General features: G+C 34.9%; 1 protein-coding gene across 6 annotated transcripts in view; it reads right to left on the bottom strand.

The window, feature by feature from the left end:
- Positions 1-15,414, bottom strand: part of Foxj3 (forkhead box J3) — a 117,817-nt gene that overhangs the window by 17,551 nt on the left and 84,852 nt on the right. For 5 of the 6 annotated variants that reach the window (XM_087215185.1, XM_013068168.3, XM_004871813.3 and 2 more), the window contains 2 exons: positions 10,538-10,639; positions 1,218-1,346 (listed from right to left, as the gene is read on the bottom strand). In XM_087215185.1, the coding sequence (XP_087071311.1) occupies positions 1,218-1,346; positions 10,538-10,639 (231 nt within the window). The remainder of the gene's footprint in view (positions 1-1,217; positions 1,347-10,537; positions 10,640-15,414) is intronic. The other variant, XM_087215184.1, reaches the window with a different exon arrangement.

Below are 15,414 nucleotides of genomic sequence, written 5' to 3'. Positions count from 1 at the left end.
AGAGGATACATGAAAACAAGGGCAGGACCCTTCTGCGTATCAAAGAACATTTTTTACTTTGCCTTCACCTATGAATAAAAATTTGCCAGGGTTTAGTATTTGTTATTCTAAACCTAGTCCTTATATCTTTTGACACTTAGCATTACTAAAGAAAAGCCTGATTGAGCTTTTTATATTTAACATTTCTTCTAACAGGTATTTATATGGGAGATTATTTCAGAAATTTTTGAATTTGCTGTATGTCTAAATATAAGTTTTATTTCCTATTAATTTTTCCTAGGTCTCAATAACCTCGTTAACCTGTTTCTTCTGAAAACTGCATCTCTACCAACTTTTCTGTTTTCTTCTGAAGAGACACCTATAATTTTCAGTTCTCCATATTTATTATGTCTTTTTATACAATTTTAATTGTTTCTTCTGCATTCTGAGAGAATAATTTTTTTCCAGAGCACTGATAGCAGTTTTGCTGAATCAAGTTTCTTCTTTCCTACATTCAATGTGAACTTTAATTCTGCTGTCTGAATTTTTGTTCCCTTGTGTTATTTTTTTATCACATGCAGCTCCCTTTGTATTTTTGTCCAGTGGGGATGTTTTTGGGTTTGTTTTTGTTTGCTTGTTTGATTTTCCTCCCTAATTTACTCATCCTGGAACAGGAAGTGATCTGATGAGATCAAATTTACACTGATGAACAACAGGGTGTGTTGTTGGGCTCTGGTCTCTGCCCAACGGTTAAGAAGAGTAGCCAGATGGTTTGAAAAGAAATTATCGGATAACTCAAGTGTTGTGCCCTTGTAATAGGTAACAAATTAGCATAAAAACAAGAACACTTACACAGGTCACTTTTCGGCATGGCTTTGAATCCCTTTCTCAGATCTATAGCTAGAAGGCAAATTAGTACACACATCTTCTAACCTTCTTCCCAAGAAGTGTGGAGTATCATTAAGTATGGCTCCACTAGAATTAAGCCCATTTTTCCTACTATAACTGAATTTACATAGATGCAGAATAAAGTACATCAGAGTATGTACCACACAAGAGTATATTTACACTAATGTAAAATACAAATATCAAATTGAAATACTATCAAGGTAGAAGTTTGTGTTACTAAAAAATTGGTTAGTGAGAAATACATATCTTCATTTTAAAATTTAAATTATGTTTTAGTTTTAAGCAGTAAATGAATATCCAACAAAAAAGTTAACTTCACTAAGACTTACCGGTGTATAACTATGCACACTTCCAACACTGTTCAAATTAACAGATGCCAAACTCTGGTCTGAGAGACTGTTGTTAAGGCTACTGCGTGGGCTATCACTACCATCCTGATCGGTATTGTACAATGTTACCTAGAATGAAAAAGAAATAAAAACTAAATATGTACTTCCTACAATAACAAGTACTATAAAAACAACCCTACAAAAACAAAACTGAGCATACAGCAGGAAAAACATCAGTGGTCTTTCCTTCAGCATTTACCCCTATTCTATGTCCTCATTGCCTGCTCCATGTTCAACATGAAATAATTTTCTCAATACTCTCAAACTAAAGGACATGCCTATATGGAAATATATAAATTCAATTTATCGGGTACAGTTAATAATTAGATTTTTACTGCTAAATATTTCTACAATGCATTTTTTAAAGAAAAACTACTCTATCAAGATCTTAGGCATCACCAAAGTATGTAACACAAAAAATAGATTTAAATATTAGGCACTGGTGCTGTATTTGTAAATGGGAATGTAACTGTCCAACATACAAAGCCATACATAATTGATCTAATTTTTAGAAATAATATGTTAAATATACACATCAGACATGAAGGGCTACTATGTCAAACTGTTAACCATGGTTAATGGGCAGAGACTGGGGACGTCTGTAGACTTATACCCTTGACAAGGTGTATTTTTTTTTTTACAGTAGTTTAATTTGTCTATAACAAACATAAATTTTAATTAGAAACCAAAAACGTATTTTTAAAACAGAAAACCTTAATTATCTTTCACGGTTCTGTTCAGATACTATTACTAACTCTTCAATGTTCATACTTACATAAGAACAATTAACCACTTAACGGTTAATGGCTACCTGAGCATTATTTGGGTAGCGCAGTTGTTTATGTACTGACTATCCCAAGTGTCAAGCATTGTTCAGGCAGGTGTCATTTCAACCAGTTGAGTCTTATATTGAATAAATTTGATAGTCATTTTTATATTTTCTGTTACATTATCTTGAAAAATAAATGAAAAAAATGCAATTTTTGGTCATCCTGTATTGGATGACCAAATTGGACTAGTAAGTGGTTAATATATTTGACTTTGTAATTTAACTAATGTGTAGCAAATTTTTAACCACTAGACTGTTAACCTCAAGTTCCCAATAATCGCAAACAACATAGTGCTTTCTGTTCAGTATACAGTTAATTAACAGTTGCTGAATTTAGTAACCAACTGACCATCATTCTGTCTGTGTTAAAAACGGGATAGCAACAATGCTCACTAACATCTGCCAAATGAGACTGAATACTCAGACAACCAGCAATATATGTCTCATACTTAAGAAAAAACTAAGCTCATTAGCTAGAAACAGTTGTTTAGGAAATACATAATGGAAGAAAGTACGAGTAGAAACAAGGAATAAAGAAAACTCTGGCAAAGATTTGTCTGGTGAATATTTTCCATGTAAATTTCATAAAGATGGTATAGGTCAGCGATGGCAAACCTTTTAGAGATTTCAATGATAACAAACAGCCTGCTACAGCATGCATGCTATAATTCTGCCACTGGTACAGGCCCCTAGGAATAATTTTTAAAACTATAAAACAATATCAACAAATTATAAGCATCCCAGGGTCATTTTCTTGGCCATTTATTCTTTCCTGTCCATGCTCATTTACCTATCACTAAAGCTAGAAATACTCTCCAACACTTTAGATAATTTCTCTAAATTTTCTTTATTTAGAGGGAGGATAAACATTTCATTGATAAGTAAAATGCACAAATTATTTAGGGGGGTGTGGTTTACCAGGGATTGAACTCAGGATCTTGCAGTTTCAAGGCAGGCATGGCGCCACTGAGCTAAATCCCTGGAACAAATTACTTTTTCATTGCAAAACAGGTATACTCATAGGTATGGCTAGTGATTACTACCCAGACTAAGAGGGACAACTCTTAAAATTTAATCTCAGATCCCTTTTTAGTTTTAAGAATTAAAGAGCGGACCTTTTGTTCATGTTGATACATCTACCAAAAGGGGCATATTAAAAATTAAAACTCAAAATATCTTTTATTAGTTCTTTTAAAAATAACAATTACAAACCCAATTACATGTTAATATAATATTATTTTCCCCATAAAATAAATAAAACAGGAAGAGTGGTATTGTTTTACATTTTTGTAAACCTCAGTGTTTGGCTTAATAGAAAACAGGTTCTCAGGGCTGCTTCCACATAAAATCTGTTGCATGTGTTGCTGAAGTGGTGGTCTGAAAGAAAAGTTGCTAAAGGGAGAAATGTTTCAACAAACTTCAGATAACTGTTGGTAGTCACCTTTGATAATGGATCAAAACACAATAAATGGCAATTTTTAAAAAATTAGTTGTAAAGTGGAATCTGAACCATAGCAATAAAGATTCATACTTTGTTCCATTAAAATCAACTGTTCTACCTTGTACTTTAAATGGATCATTTATCCATGAATAATTTTATAACAGCATGCACTGGTCATCTGGAAAATGATTTACTAAGTCACACAAATCTTCTAAATGTTGATGTATTTCATCACATAACATAAAAAAATTTACATTTGTTAACAGTACCCCTAACTCATTAGAGACATCTTTCTAAAGACTGGGAAGCTAACAGACTCGTTGTAGTGGATATACATTTCCTGAAATTATATTTTTTTGCTTAACAGCTCAAATTCTACCACAGGAAAAAGATACTGTCAATGGTTTTCCTTGAAGTTACAGGCTCAGTTCGTTCATTTTCAAGAAAACATCTGCCAGATTTCCAAATTAAATAATCATCGTCAGCTGTTCTTTCACATAGAAACAGTGATGCATAAACAGTAGCTAGTTCAGCTTTCAACTCAACCATACAAATGTTTTTCCTTGAAGTAACCACTGCAGTTCTGTGTGTAGAAGTATTTTATGCACCCTCCCGATGTTCTCTCACAAAATACTAAAAAGATGTGTACTCAAAGGTCACAATTAATAAAACTATTTTTCCTGCTTTACCTAAGATAAGTAAAACTTTTAATTAGAGTACATGGCAGCGAAGAATATGATGACTATGAGTACAGTTAGATGGTATTGCCTTGATTGGTGCTAAGATGGTCACAGGTTTACACACCACTGCTCTTGCCAGACCAGGGAAAAGTGCACATATAAAGGTAAAGACAAATAATGCATGTTATTATGAAAAGTTCTAACTCATAAGACTCTACAAAGGTCTCAATTACCCAGCTGTCCATACACTGGCCATGCTTTGCACACTGCTGACACACTAAGCACCAGCACACTCCGGAAGCTCTGCTTGTGTACTTCCCAGCCATCATTTGAAGGTGGCTGTTATCCATCCCCATCTCCTGTCCTAGATGATAACTACATGGATTTCTAACCTTGTTGCTTCATTTTTCTATTTCTGAGCTAATTTTAAACGGAATCACAGAATATATGGTATCCTTGTTTTCTAAATTGGTATCTGCTCTTAATAATCATTATTTTCTTCTTTCCATTTTAGAAAAATTTATTCTTTTGTCTCACTGAGAACTTTACTGCTTTATCATTTATATTTAGGTCTCAGATCCATCATTTATTGAAAGACACCACTTAACTCTGTTCTGAGTCTTTTTGTTTTGTTTTGTTGTTGTTGTTTTTTTGGTACTGGGGTTCAAACTCTGGTCTTTGCGCTTGCGAGGCAGGCTGCAGAACCACTGAGCTAAATCCCCGGCCTGAGTCTGTCTATTCTTATGCCAATACTGCACCATACTTTTAGTTATATTCTTACTCTTAATATCTGAAAGCATAAATCATCTTTAATTTCCATTCTCTCTCTTCCCCCAACAAACATCTTAATGTGATACACAATCTTTATCACATCAAAGTCTGCAAATCAATTTGGGAAAAGCTGACTTCTTTATACTATTCTAAATGAAAATGGTATTTGTAATTATATCTTTTTTGTTTTCTCTTAGTAATTTTTCATAGTTTTCAGTACAGACTTTACCTTTTTTTTCCCCCCCATTAAGTTTATTGGTACATTTTAGGTATAAAATACAGTTACATTCATCATTGGGATCTTGTACCATTACATGAGTCTCTTGGTTCTTCTTTTTTTTCCCCTTCCCTTGCCCTCCCTTCACCCCCTCCACCCTTCCCTATTTGCAAAGACCTTGTTTCCACTGTTTTCCTCTTCTCATATTTTTTCCTTTCCCTTTTTTTCCTTCCCCTACCCCTCCCAATTCCCCTGCTCTTTTAGACCTTTTCTTCCTGTTACAGAATATCAGTTATACATTTTTAAAATTACAATATTAAGATCTAGGAGACATTACCACAGATTTTACAGAATTTAAAAGGATATAGAAAGCATATTACAAAAATCTTCTTTGAAATAAATTTGACAACTTCTAAGAAGTACCTTGGAAAATAAATTAATGAAACTAACTCTGGAGGAAATATAAATTTTGAATAGCATCTATTAAAGAAAGTATATTCCTAGCTTGAAAACCTACCTATATGACAACAGCAGGCTCACAAACATTTTAACTGATAAATTATATCAAATATTTAAAGCAGAAAAAAGAAGGAACACTTCTCCCCTCATTTCAGGAAATCAACATTGTGCTAATCCTAAAACTGGATAAAGATAATAGAAGAAAGAAGTATGAACATAGATAGAAATTTGTTTAACAAAACAAACTATTGGAAGTCAGATCTGGCAGGATGTAGAAAGTGGTTCAGTTATAGGGACGGCAGTGTTGGTTCAGCATTGGAAGATCCACCCCCAAAAGTCATCATTTTAACAGAGGAAAGGAAAAAGCCATATGATCCTGTTACTAGTTGGAGAAAAAGTACTGGACTAAATTCTACATCTGTTCATGGTAAAAGCTATCAGGAGACTAGAAGTAGAACAGAACCTTCTCAACAGATTAAAGACATGTACTCCATACTTCCAGCAGGAATGCCTTATATAAATGGAGAAGATACAACGCTTTCTCCTTAAGGTGGGGAACAAGGGCAGACATGCTTACTCTTTATCTGTCTATTAGACTTTGAAACCTAGTCCCCACCAAAATAGTCTGGCAATAAAATGACACAACTAGGATAGGATTGGCATGGCAGAAGCAAAATCTTTATATGTAGATGAAATGATCATCTACAGAGGAAATACTAAGAAATCTCTAGGAGCCCCTAGAACTTGTACTTGAATTTAGCAGGATTAGAAATCACAAGGTGTATATAAAAATTCAGGTCTGTGTATACTTGTTGTAAATGAAGAACTGGATATTGAAAGTTAAAAGTGATGTAGGAGTACAAAGGACCTAGAAAAGTTAAAAACAAAAACAAAAGCAAAAACAGTGTTGGAAGACATTTAGTACCTAATTTTAAGACTTCTTCTGAAGCTACAGTAATCAAGGCAGTGTTGGTGTAAGGAAAGACATATAAATCATTGGAATAAAACAGAGAATCTAGAAATAGAACCACACATATATGGTCCACTGAGTTTTGAAAGATTATTTAACATTAGCATTTTATAGAATATAAACTCAATTCAAGAGCCGAGGAAGAGACAGTGTTTTCAGCAAACGGCACTAGAACACCTGGTATCCGTGTATAAAAAATTAACCTCAACCCTTTTTTTCCATACATGAAAATAACTTGAAGGGATCTATGAACCTAAATAAGAAAGCCTAAAAGTATAAAACTTTAAGAAGAAATTATAAGGGAAAATATTTATGAATTCAGGGTAGGCAAGAACTACCTAGGATTCAAAAAACATGATGTATAAAAGAAAAACTAATAAATGAGATCCCATCAAAATTTAGAACTTTAAATGACATCTTTAAAATGAAAAGTAGTCCTTAAACAGACCATATTTACAATGCATATAACCTATGAGCAGAATATATAAAGAATTCTTAGAGCTCATTAATAGACAACCCAATTAAAATGTAGACATAAGATGATAAATAGCCAGTATAGCACAAGGAATGGTGTGCAACTCTAGAATCAGAAAAATACTAATCAGTACAATAATAAGATTGAATTATACACTCATTAGGGAGATGAAGTCAAAAGTTTTAAAAGCCCTGTCATGACTTTTTCTTTTTGTTGGATTCTCCCCCTTTGCCTTTAATTTGTCATGCTCAATGGATTCATTCTGCTGGGTTTCCTGGGGTTGTGATCCTCATTCTCTTTTCCTAGGGTATTGTCTAAAATTTTTTGGAGTGCCAGTTTGGTATTCGTGAAGTTCCTGAGGTGCTCTTTATCATCAAAGTATCTTATTTTCTCCATCAATTTTGAAAGATAGTTTTGCAGGATACATCAATCTGGGTTGGAGGCTGTTTTCCTTTAGGGCTTGAAATACATCACTCCAAGCTCTTCTTGCCTTGAAGGTTTGCATTGAGAAGTGTGCTGTGATTCTGATGGGCTTTCCTTCGTATGTAATTTGTTTCTTTTCTCTCACTGCTTGTAGAATTTTGTTCTGTTGGATTTCTGGAATCCTAACTATTATATGCCTATGTGTAGATTTTTTTTGATTAAGGCTAGCTGGAGTCCTATATGCCTCACTTATCTGTATGTCAAGTTCTTTTCCCCTCCTTGGGAAATTTTCTGTCATCACTTCTGTGAACAGTTTTATGTCATCTGCACTCTCTCCTGTTTCTTCATTGACTCCAATCAGTCTTATGTTATTCTTCTTTGCATCATCTAGCAGCTGCTGGATTGATTTCTCGTGTTCCCTTACAATTTTAAAGCAATTTTTCTTTTCCTCCTCACTAATTGCAATCTTATCTTCTATATGTGAAATTCTATCCTCACACTGGTTCATTCTGCTGTGCAGACTTTCGATGGAGTTTTTAATCTCTTGGAAATCTGTTTGTATCTGTTTTATGGATTCCATTTGTTTCCTATGTTGGGATTCCATCATGTTCCTCAGATCCTCTATTTTTTTAATCTGTGTCCTCTCCAGATTTATTAATCATGTCTTGCACCATGAGTAAAATGTTTGCTGTTATCTGAGTAATTATTTCTGATTTCATTTTTCCCAGATCCTCTTTTGTTGCCAGTTCAGAGAGTCCAGGTGGTTGAGTATCATATTGTTCCATCTCGTTTCCCTTTGGGGTTGCTGTAGGTGATCTGGAACTCTGTTTTTGAGGCTTGTTTATGTGTCTTCTCATTTCCGGGGGGGGGGGTGCTTCTGGTGCCCACACAGCTCACCTTCTGTGCCCTAGGAGCTTGGGATGGCAACAGGGGAGCTTCCTTCCGGGTGCTGGGACCGGCTCAGCTTCTCTGCCCTAGGAGCCCGGGATGGAGGCGGGAGCTTCCTTCCAGGTGCTGGGACCGGCTCACCTTCTCTGCCCTAGGAGCCTGGATGGCAGCGGGGGAGCTTCCTTCCGGGTGCTGGGACTGGCTGAGCTTCTCTCCAGACTTTATCTTTAATATAGTTTGTTGTTTGTTTGTTTGTTTTTGAGATAGGGTCTTCCTAAATATCACCCAGGCCAGGCTCCTGAGATCCTCCTGCCTCAGCCTGCTAGAGTGCTGGGATTACACGCACATGCCACCATGTCCGATTGAGTATTTGATGTTTTTAAATGCTAACACAAATGCTATCTTTTAAACTTTATTTTCTGACTGTGGTTAGTATAACCAAAAATACAACTGATTAACACTGATCTTCTTTCAAGAGACCTCACTGAAGAGATTTTTATATAAAGAAGCTTAAAAAAGCTCTAAAGTTTTACCAGTATGATTTTTTGAGTTTTCTATATAAACACCCATATCAGTGAATAATGACTCTAGGATCTGAGTTTCTTATATCATCCATGTATCCACACAACATGTTCAATGTGTTTTTTAGCTTCTCCATAAAATAGTTACAACTGTTGTTCTTTACTACACTAATTCTATCATCCATGTAACTTCTGGGTCAGTTTTGACTGCTCATTTTCTCCACATTATGAGATGTTTTTATTATGTCTGGTAAATTTTAATTAGATACCAAACACTGTGGTTTTTTCCTTGTACATGCCCTATTTCATATTCCTATAAAAGTTCTTGAGTTTCTCATTTGTTGATTACTGCTATTTTGTAAGTATTTTCTAGTTCACTGACCACTTATTTTTCAGTTCTTTCTTCTTTAAAATTATTTTGCTTGTTTTCTAGATGCTTAAATTGTTACTATTCAACCTGTTTAGTCTAGCAGTATATATAATTAAGGCTATGACTTTAAGTAGATCACATAGGCCTTGATACGTCATATTTGTATTTTTCATCAAGGTATGTTCTATTTTCTATCATGTTTCTTTAATCTATGATTTAGAACTATAATGTTTAACTTGTAAATTTTGGAGGAATTTTCTGATATTCTTTTGTTAATACTTCTACCTTAATTCCAGTGTAATGGAAAATAAACTGTACAATGTCAGTCTTCTGAAATCTGTTGAGACTTCCTTTAGGGTCAAACACAGATCAATGTATGGTTAATTTTGTAACTGTTCAATGTATAATTTGGGGCTGGGAATGAAGCTCAGAGTTAAGAGTGTTTGCCTAGCCTGTGCAAGATCCTGGGTTCAATCACCAGTATCTCAAAAAAAAGAAAAAAAAGTATATTCTGCAACTATCAGATGCAATTCTACATGTAAGTCAACTGGGTCAGATTTCCTTTTTGTGGTTCTAATTTTCTTATCTTTAGGGAAGTTTTTGTTTGTTGTCTTGAAGTTGGCCTGCTTGTTTCATGAGTTTACAGAAATGTTTAATTCTACCACTGTGATACAGGAGTTGTTCATTTCTCTTTTCAACCATGTCATCTTTTGAGACTATGAAATTAGATATATAAATTTAGCATTATACTTTGCTATCACTTCTCATAATTAAACATCCTTTTTTAGTAATGTGTCTTCTTTTTCATTTAAGATCTCTTACAGGGCCAGGGATTTAGCTCAGTGGTTTCTCCGCTACTGCGCAAGCGCAAGGCCCCAAGTTTAATTCCCGGTACCACAAAAAAAAAAAAAAGATCTCTTACAAGCTAGTGTTTTTTCGATCTGATCTTTGTCTTTTAAACTGAGTATTTTATGTACTTACATTAATGTAAGTCCTAATGTAGATTTAAATACTATTTGCTTTCTTTTACCCTCATCTTCCTCTTTGTTATTTTCCTTCTTCCTTACTTTTGAATTGGCCAAAGATTTATTATTTTTCCTTACCACTTGTATATTCTTTTACTATTTTTTTAGTAACCAAGAGCAGTGGTTCAAGAGGTGTTGCAAAAATGGATAGGTTCAAGGATACTGCAAAAATGTTCAAAAAATGGAATTACTTTGTTAGTCACAGTGTTGATTGCCAGAGTTGGAGAGGCACTTCCCGAAATAATACACTCCATTCCCAAAGAATCTGAATCTATGCTATATGGAGTTGAGGCCTAAAATACAAGAACAAAATAAATAATTATTAGCTCATATATCCAGCAATTTTAACACAGTTTCAAGGGATTTCATCAAATTCTCTAACATTCAGTTTTGTGCATTGTTTCTGAAAACACACAGGCTACTGAAATACCATCTTTATCTTAGTATGCTACTGATCTGAAATCACAAGGTTCACTGGTACAGCTATTCTTTAACAACTCTTTTAAAATGGTACAGGACAGGCTGGCAAAAATTGTCAGCAAACTTCTGTAGGGGTGACAGCTAGTAGACCTAATATCTATTCTTCCCTTCTCCCTTTTAGTAACAGAACCCTATATAATTCTTTACAGCTACAGTTCTCTTTTCCAAACTCATTTGCAGTTAGCTGTGGCTATATGACTAAAGTTGGCTAACGAGATGTGAGCAGGAACAATGTGTGCAACATTTTTCCTGCCCAGTACTGGAGATTGAACTGAGGACCTACACACTAAACTACATCCCCAGCCCTACCCCTTCTAAAAAATTATTTGAGAGAGGGTCTAAGTCACTCAATTATCCAGGGTGGGCTTAAACTTGGGATCTCCTTGCCTCAGTCTCACAGGGTGCTAGAATTATATGTATGTACCATTATCCCCACCTATGTTTGCGAGTTTTGCAACATGTCTCTGAAAGGACTTGCCTTGAAAACTCTTTCTCTCTTATTGTGGGCTGGTACACAGATACAGTGGTAGTTATACTTAACCATAAAACTCAGGTATTAATACTCTGGACAAACAAGAATGGTAAGAATCCAAATGACCTTGAACAGAGTTTATCTCCTTCTGATCCAATCTATCAACTCAAACTTTTACCTAAGAGAAAAAGAAATTCCTCTGGTTTAAGCTTCTCAGTTATTGTTTTCTTATTCTTCCTTTGTGTTTAAGAGAATACTGTGAGCAATATTCTAAATATATGCATACAAGTTCATATGTGTCGCTTGTAGAGCTCACATGTCAAAAGAATGCTGAAGGTTAGGGAAGGGGAAGGGAATTTTAAAAAATTAAGATATGTTAATGTAACATGTACCAACTCCTCACAAAGAATGTGATTATACAGTACAAACATGTACTAATTTAAAAAACACTGAAGGTTTTCTGCATTTGTAATTTTGAATACCTTTTCTCTCTCCCTTGCTTTCATGAGCCCCCAGGAGTTGGCCTCAGTGATGAAGTCAGAGAAGGTAAAAGTGAGCAGGATGTCAGTCCCATACATTCCTCTCTGGAAAAAACACTGGTACCACACTTGCCACCAACTGAACACACACTTTTAAAAGGTAACACTTGGGGCTGGGGTAATGCTTAGTGATAGAACACTTGCCTAGCATGCACAAGGCCCTGGGGTTCAATCTCAGGCATCATGAAATAAAAACAAAAGCAAACAGAAGAGCAAAAGAATGATTTCATTGAGACACATTTCAGAGGTCAATCTCTTATCTCTAAATTCCTTAGCATGAATTTCTTTCATCAGATAATCTAAACAACCTGAGGGTAGGGAGCAGGAAACATGACTGAAATGAAGGAAAAGCATAAAGCCAAACATACAGGCTAGAATCTAGCACTCTGGTACTGAGCACTGAAAATCAGGTAAAAATGGAAAAGGGGTTCAGAAAGAGAAGTTAGAAGAACCATAAAAACAATTCTGTCCATGGTTTGATTTTAATGCCAGTCAACTTAAGTTATGTGAGTTAACAGAGAGGATTATTTTACAAAACTGCAAATACCATGTTCCTCTAACTCAACTGAAGTCATCTCAACCCAGACTTCTGGTTAATTCTTGCTCTACCCTACTGGAATGAAAAAGGGAAACCTGTGTGGTGATTTCATGCAAATTACTCAAACTTTATGCTTGTTTCCTCATCTATAAAAAGAGGATCACTTTCTTTAGAGGTTTAAGACCGTTAATCAAGAAATTCATGTAAAACACTTAGCAGTGTACCTGAAATACACAATAAATGCTAGATACTATGACAACTACTAGAATATATCTGCTGCTGATGCCAGAATACACAAAGGAATACCCAATAGTAATTAATGAGAAAGGAGACAACTTTAATATGAGGCACTGTATTCCCTTACAGTCAGATTTATGATTCAGCTATTAGACAGTAAATTTTAAAAAAATTTTAATAATTCCTCATGGATACTTTCATTTTTCAATACAGTCAATAAAGGGCACTCTCTTTACATCCGTAGATGTTCTCAATAGTATGGTATAGATTGTTATTTGTAGGTGCACTGACTCTATATTATTAATAGGCAAGTACTTTGATTAGTAAAAGCTACTGGGTCTAGGCAAAATAACTGTTATTGTTACAAACATAAATCTAAATTGTGAACAAATGCCGTATCAATGAATTTAATCTGGAGAGTACCAGTCAGTCTGAGAATGGTCCCTTTTGGAATCCTTATTCAAGTTCCACTTGGAGTAAAGCAGTGTGATACTGCTACAAACCAATCTTCTGCTATTAATAACTACAAACTGGCAGCAGTGGTGGTGGCACAGCTACCTGGGTAAACAGACATATTGTGGCAAGAAGTCAAAACTTGGAGAGAACAGCAACTGGATGAATTTCCTATTCTGCTACAGCTTTGCCCCATGGTTGGGCAGTAGCTGTGAGGTGTAAACACCTAAAGTTGTCTTTCTGTCAAGAGGAACAAGGGAAAGAGTTCAGCTAAAAATAGGCAGATCAGAGAGAAGAGAATTCCATACAGCGAGAAAGTCAAAAAAGATTCCACAATCCTGTGTATGAAATACCACAAAAGTCTTAGGGTGACCCCTAAAATATACATGAACAGATTAGCATCAAAGCAGAGGCATAATAAATACAGTTCAAATTGAAGCCACCACCCACAGAAGATGAGAGAATGAGTTTATAGTTTGAGTCTAAGACAGTCAACTTCCAGGTAAAATAAAAATAACAGTATTATACAGAAGATGTTAAAAGAATGCAGAATACATAAAACATAATATTCACAATGTCTACATACCAAAAAAATCTCTCACATCCAAGTAACAGGAAAATGTAGCCTATTTTCAAGAGAAAAAGTAATCTATAGATCCCCATGCCAAAAAATGTTGGAATTATGAGACATTTTAAAGTAGCTGTTATAATTATCCTCAATGAAATAAACACAAATGAAAATATAATGAAGGACATCTTAGTGAAGAGATAACAAAGTCAAAAATTTAAACTGAAAACTACAATTATTGAAAGGGTAAAAAAAAAATCAGTGGATAGGCTTTATTTTAAAATTAGAATAAAAAAGAGAGGAGAGAACCAGCAAACTCAAAGATCACTAAGTAGAAATTACCTGATCTGATGGGGAAAAAAAACCAGAAAGGAAGGAATGAAAAAAGACAGGGAAAGAGAAAAGAACAGAACCTCAGAAAGCTGTGGACAATCTCAAAAGGTCTGATGAGTATCTGTGATTTCCAGAAGGAAGAGAAGAAGGATAGAAAATGAATGGAAGAAATAATGACTAAAAATTTTAGAAATTTAATGGAAGACAAATTTGTAAATCTGGAAAGTTAAATGAACCACAATAACAAATCAAAGACAAATTACACTGAGACACAACACAACTGACTTGAAAAGACTACAGCCAGCCAGAGAAAAACAATGTATCACATACGGGGAAATATCAACTGGGCAATGACTGGATTTCTCATCAGAAATGGTGGAAGTCACAAGACAAATGAATAGCTTAAAAGTGCTGAAAGTAAAAGTAAAAGTAAATCCAACTGCGTATCTAATGAAAATATTCTCAAGAAACATTTTTAAAAAGATCAACATTAAAAAAAGAAAAAAGTCAAAATATGGACATTTTCAGAGAAATGAAAACAGTGAATTCACCCCTCCTATCCACGCATACATCCATGCATCCATCTATTTGATTTTTTGAGACAAGGTCTTGCTTTGTAGTCCAGGCTAATCTCAAACTTGTGGCAATCCTGCTTCAGCCTCCTCAGTGCTGGGATTATAGGCATGGGCTGGGCCACCAAACCCAGCCAAAGTGAATTTATTGATAAGAAGAATTGCACTATAAAAAAATTGTTTAGGCCAAAAGCAAATATAGCAGAGGAAAAACCTGAACCTTATGGAATGCATTAATGCACCAGAAACAGGAGATATCCAGGTAAGCATCAAAAATTGTTTTTTAAATGTTGAAAATTACGTATCATTAAAGATAAAAGTTATAATGTATAAGAATGCACTTCATAATATGACTATGGGGAATAGTGAGGGAAAATGCAAAGAGGACCTAAATAACTGGAGGGTTTCTACACATACGAAGTGGCAGAATATTAACTGAATACAGGGCAAAATATTAGAGATGTGGGCCAGAGATTTAGCTCAGTGGTTCCACCTGCCTCACAAGCACAAGGTCTCGAGTTCAATCCCCAGTACGTATAAATAAATAGATAATTAGGGATGCACTGTATATTAAAATTATGCCTGTAATCCCAGCAGTGTAGAGGCTGAGGCAGGAGTATCATCAACAAGTTCAAGGCCAGCCTAGATTATATAGTGAGACCCTGTCTCAAAAAGAAAAAAAAAAAGGGCCAGGGATTTAGCTCAGTGGTTTTGCCGCCTGCTGCATAAGCGCAAGGACCCGAGTTTGATCCCCAGTACCAAAAAAAAAAAAAAAATCCTTAGATATAAATAAAGGTATAGCTAAAAAGCTAACAGATTAAACAGAATATTAAAATATATCCAAATAACCTGAAAGAAGGCAAGAGGGGAAGACGT

The sequence above is a fragment of the Heterocephalus glaber genome, unplaced genomic scaffold (genome assembly GCF_053883595.1).
Source record: "Heterocephalus glaber isolate CG9 unplaced genomic scaffold, H.glaber_assembly_v1.0 deba00001452, whole genome shotgun sequence".
NCBI lineage: Eukaryota > Metazoa > Chordata > Mammalia > Rodentia > Bathyergidae > Heterocephalus > Heterocephalus glaber.
This window is presented reverse-complemented; position numbering and strand designations above follow the sequence as displayed.